This window comes from Austrofundulus limnaeus, unplaced genomic scaffold (assembly GCF_001266775.1).
Source record: "Austrofundulus limnaeus strain Quisiro unplaced genomic scaffold, Austrofundulus_limnaeus-1.0 Scaffold178, whole genome shotgun sequence".
Taxonomy (NCBI): domain Eukaryota; kingdom Metazoa; phylum Chordata; class Actinopteri; order Cyprinodontiformes; family Rivulidae; genus Austrofundulus; species Austrofundulus limnaeus.
In genome coordinates, this window is record NW_013952580.1 from 225,258 (window position 1) to 230,838 (window position 5,581).

Sequence of the window (5,581 nt, forward strand, 5' to 3'; positions counted from 1 at the left end):
TTTCATGAAACAGACCTTTGGCTCCTGGTGTAAATATTTATGTTTGTGGTTGTAATGTGACAAAATATGGAAAAGTTCAAGGGGTATGAATACTTTTGCAAACCACTGTAATTCATGTACAATATTATGTACAACACTGCCAGCTAGCAGTGTATGAGCCCTTTAACAGCTTAATCCTACAGTTGCCGATTGCTGGGGATATGATTTCATGAAACAGACCTCTGGCTCCTGGTGTAAAAAATTAAAGTTATTGAGGATTGCTAGTTCGGCTGCTTCTTTGTCTTCTTTTGTTTGTTGTAGATTTTTCATTAAAGATGCATCAATAAAGTAATTTTAAAACTGTTTATTGGAAAACTGAAGCGATGCATACTGGGTACATGACAGATTTGATTTGTGACAGGAAACGAAATCACGGAGTACAGGAAACTATCTTCCCTTCAAAATAAGAGCATGGATTTTAATGTTTTCCATGTTGTTGTTCCAGTTGACCACTAGATGTCTGTCTTCATCAGCATAACATCTTTAAATCATTTCTGCGTCTCTAACCCCGTTGGACGATTGCTTCGACCAATTACATTAAGTATTGAGCTCCAGCGTTTAAACTTTATTTTTTATTTTTTTTAAATGAGCTCCGATTGTAAAGTAAAATAAATCAATACACACAAAATTTTAGTATGGATTACAAACATTAACTGTTTTTACTGGGACAGGGATTCTAAACGTTGCCTTCCTGCTATGTAAGCAGACACAAAGCATTGTGGGAAATGAGAACCGTGACCGAAAGCAACAGTCAGCAAGGATGTATACCTTTCCAATAAGTGTGTTTATCTGGGAAGAGTGCTGTTGGATAGATCACATGTGTTGTGATTCATTAACAACCATAATTTCTGCTGTTCAAGATAATGATGACTGGTAGATAATTAGTTATTAGTGGTACTGCATTTTAATTTTAGAAAGCACACCGCTAAAGCGCAAACAAACTATTTAAGTCCGCAATTAGCGGATTTGTGCTTTAGCGGGCTGGTGCCCACCACTGTCTATCACAGATCAGTGGGTTGGAATGAGTTAACCCGAGAGATGGATGTGGCCCCTGAGCCACCAGTTGAATAGCCATGATGCACTGTACTAACTACTACAATAAACTTTAAAAAACCACCATTTTGTGATTACCAGATAATCTGACATTTAGTTGCAAATAACCACAAATGTCTCACCATCCTATGAAGGAATAGGAATGAAAAGCCAGTTTGAGGATCTCTTTAAAGGTTTATAAATGGTGGTTTATAAATGGTGTAGCCGAATGGTGGGCCTGTGGTTGTATTGTTACAGATGGTGTTAGCCGATGTGGTCCTGGTGAGACGTGATCATTAAAGATGAGCTGTTTACTGAGTGATTGATTAAAACTCAAGTCCTAAACCATACAGCCACGTTTCGGAAGATTTACTTTTAAAGCTGTAATAAAGGTCATGACATGTTTTTCCTCCATCTCTTCTGATAAATTCACTGCTGTCTCAAAAAGCAACAAATCATTTAAAATGACTGAATGACGACCGCTTCTTCCACTGACCTAAATGTTTTTGAGGTCGTCTCTTTCAGAATTGTACCAGAACTGTGAGGTTTTGATTTGTCCATCAGAAAAAATAGAAAAAACTAAACGTTTGTGAAACCTACAATCTTCTTTGATGACAGTTACTGAAAACATGTGGGACTTTAATGGTCAATGAGCTGATGTAAAAGGAGAAAACTGAGCTTAACCGACATATTTATTTTGCAACCCTTTCTCTGATCTATTTAGTTTTACTGTTTGATTGCTCAAAAATGGGAATTACCAATGCTTTTCCCAAATTAAATCATAAATTTATTCACTTTGGAACCCAATAAACATTGATTATCTTATGACACAGAATGTTATATTATTGTCAGATTAGTGCAATCTAATCTGCCGATCCAGAAACGCAGAAATAAAACTACAGAAGGTACATGTAAAAAAAAATCTAAAGTTTTCAATAAATTAAGTTTTGTTTGTTTAATCTTTTAAATATGTCCGCTTCTGTTACTAATGGACAAGGAGTCAACATGAAGGATTTCTGTCTTTCTTCAAATCACAGATCATAATTAAAATGTAACCACTAGAATAAATGCAAAGAATCGCTGCATCCAAAAGTCACAAATTGTTTTATATACTTAGGATGTGTTGCTTTGAGAACTGTAGAACATTAGTGCTACACAGGCCTGTCACAACAAACAATAAATCAATCAGACGACAAAAAAAAAAAAAACGAGGATGATAAATAAAAAAATGAGAAGGATAACATTCATTTGCCTGTTTGTTTTCCTCATGCCTCCCTCTTTTCAAATCTTTAACGTGGAGAACTCTGGCATCAGGTATTTGCCAGGTGCATGGTCTTGTAACCCGTGAACAGACATTTAGCTAAAAGGAGCGTCTTCAGTTTTCTGATGCCTTCATACAGCTGACGATGCCTCAGGATGCCCTCAAGGCACCATGCCAAAACTTGAGATTGCCAACAGTTTTTTTTAGTAAATTTTAATGTAAACTTCCATCAACGAGGGGGTTATATCATTATATTAGTTTAAACTGGCCTCCAAACAAAATTATTTTTTATTGCAATAATTTCTAAGACAATTTATCATCCAGTAAAATGTGTTATCGTGACAGGCCTAGTTCTACAGTTACTAAACAGACACTCATGACTTCCTATGTACCTTAATCAGCATCGTGAAGCAAAAAATAAAAACACAAAACCTATCATATTTTGGCGCAAGATATAAGAATATTTCTAGCTAGAGGTAAATAATAATATTCATAATAATAATGATCTCTTCATTAACTGTACCAATGTAATTTCTTGCCCCTCAAAAACACACACAAAAAAATTAAATAAAGAATGAATTCATAGGGAAGGCCTTCACTAAAAAGATCATCAGCATCATTATTATTGTTATTATTAATAATAATCTTTTTCTAACAAATCCCACTGAGATCACGGATCTCTTTTTCAAGGAAGGCCTGGGCCTTATTCAAATAGCAGGACTGAGTTACTCACCCACACAAAATCCATGTCAGGAGCGCAGACTGTAAGCAGGTTAAAGGACCACCTGTAGATGAGTTCTTGTTTCAATCATCTGAAGAAAAAGAAAGGAACGAAAAGCAAACAGAAAATAAATTCAGCTGTCACTGCGAGCTGGCTCTGGTGTGTCTACGAACAGGACGAGGCGTTCCAGCTCAAACTCATCAGCAGATTTCCCGAGCCTGACTCGAATAAAGTGTTGGCGCAGAACTGCCGGGTCTTTTGGTCGTGGGTTTGTAGGTCAGGAAAGACAGCATTTTTTTTTAGAGAGAAGTGCTGTGAACAACAGGAAACTCAATGAGATCACGTAACACTCCCCTTTACCCACACACACACACAACCAGAGTAGCAACTGTTGGCAACGTCAGCACTTCACTTGTACAATTTTTGTAATTCCACCGAATCTATGTGATTTTCATGCGGTTCAGACATAAACCAGTGACATAAACACTTGTCATACATGAGTAATATTAGTGTTGGTTTAACCCTTTGATGAGACAGGAGTCAGTTAGAATTTATGATTATTAAACTCAGTTTATGCTTTCTGATGAAGAGAATATTTACAGGAAAAAAAGTATGACTCTTAAGATTTGAAGTGAAAGTGTACTTTTTAAATAAAGGGATTGTTTTGGTGTCGTAAAAAAGAGAGAATTAAAATGCAGCCAGAGGTGCTTTCGTCCTGAAGGTAGTTCCTTTTTTTTCTGGAGGGGTTWGAACCTAAGCGGATGTGGTCAACTGGATTTTACAGAACTGCTTCATTACATAATTTCTTTTTCGATTCTTATTTGTCTAATGCGAGCGGAAACAACTCTGACACAGCTGCGCAATAACTGGTCCAAATGAGAAACCTAAAATTGATTAGGTCACATTTTGCACTGTGATTGGTTGAGTGAACAAACAAAACGCAAGAACGTGTTTCAAGAAGAAAAAAAAACTGCAGAAATGTAAAAACACTGGTTCTTAAAATGTAGTATTTTTTTTACAATAAGTATCTATTTTGTGTCTTTTTTTATTTTGCACTTTTGTATAAATATTTTATTATGTGCTGAATTTTACTACAAACTTTTCTTCAGAGTTTCCTGCTGGGGGATAAACAAGGGGTTTAAAATGCAGAGGAAGCTGTAGTGAAACTTGTGGTTGGTCTGATATTTGAGAAAGAAATCACAGTGTTGTTGTTGTCACTCATCTTATTCCCACTTGCACGCTTATCTGCACTATTTGACCCAGAGTAAAAAAGACTTTGACCTTTAGGAAGCCCTGTAGTTCCTAAAACCCTCACAGAGCTCAAAGAACCCAAAAGTTCCTCATTGTGAGTGAAAACGTCAGTTTGGTTTACTGTAAAGGGCTTTGAGTAGCTAATCAAAGTATTACTCATTCATCCATTTTCTTTACCATAAACATATTAAACATAAAAAATTTGTGTAACTATCAGATGATAAACTATAGAGGTAAAAACTACAACTCATTTGCTTGAACCACTATCAGTGTTTTTTAGGTTCAAGTTGCTGATTTCTGATACGCCACACAACATGTTTTTGTCAAAGGAACTATTRCATTCTGGTAAAGCTCAGTGGTGGAGAAAGTACTCAAACACTGTCCTTAAGTAAAAGTACAGATAAACAGACAAACATGTACTCTAGTAAAAGTAATAACATTTGTACTTGAGTAAAAGTAAGCACTTGCTTCTACAATATCATGAAGTGTGCCTACTGTATGAGCATTTTTAATACCTTATTGTGTGCAATTTTAGTTAATAATGCTGCAGATAATGTTTGTTTTTGTGTTTACCCTCAGTGGCACTGTTCACACTTGTGATTCTGTGCGTTATCGGAGATTGTGACAACAGCTACAGAAGATGTAAATTTGCTACCAACCTCCTCTATCAAACCTCCACAATTGTTTTTTGAAGCGGTTAACTTAAATAAGGCCATGGGTGGTGCATTTCCTCTCTCCGTGGTGGAATCCACTTTGGGTGTGYTAGTGCTGCCACTGATGCTCCAGCAGGAGATGCGGAATCGCCTTGCTCTTCTTGAGGGAGGGTCTAATGTTTTTTTTTCCTGCTTTGCAGTAGTTCAGTGGACCGCAATTCCCCTCACGCCACTGATTACTTCAAACCAAAAAAATAAATAATTATTTTACAAACGTAATGTGAAGTGACATGAATGTAACTTGTAATGCAATTACAGAAATGTAGTGGAGTAAAAGTCAAAAGGACCAACAATTAAATCTACATAAGTAAAGTACACATGAAAAATGCACTTAAGCGCATCCCACCACTGGTAATGCTACCATGGCCTTACTATAGAAAATAAAACTGAGTAATGTTAGTGTTTTTTCTTAATATTGCATTACAGTTTGAACTTTGTGACTTCACTGCTTCTTAGATGTTTCTGACCAAAATTGGACTTACTATCGCGTTTATATCGTGGTTATATTCATAACCTTACGTTCCTTTTCAGTCATTTCACTCAGTACAACACACACTTGTATAT

At 36.2% G+C, this 5,581-nt stretch overlaps 1 protein-coding gene across 5 annotated transcripts in view; it reads right to left on the bottom strand.

Annotated features, from left to right (window-relative positions):
• LOC106524172 (tumor necrosis factor receptor superfamily member 1A) overlaps window positions 1-5,581 on the bottom strand; it is an 18,380-nt gene that overhangs the window by 11,251 nt on the left and 1,548 nt on the right. For 2 of the 5 annotated variants that reach the window (XM_014017875.1, XM_014017876.1), the window contains exon 1: window positions 3,066-4,056. In XM_014017875.1, the coding sequence (XP_013873329.1) occupies window positions 3,066-3,080 (15 nt within the window). In that variant the 5' untranslated portion in view covers window positions 3,081-4,056. Of the gene's footprint in view, window positions 1-3,065; window positions 4,059-4,963; window positions 5,552-5,581 lie in introns of those variants that run through there. The other 3 variants (XM_014017873.1, XM_014017874.1, XM_014017872.1) reach the window with 3 other exon arrangements.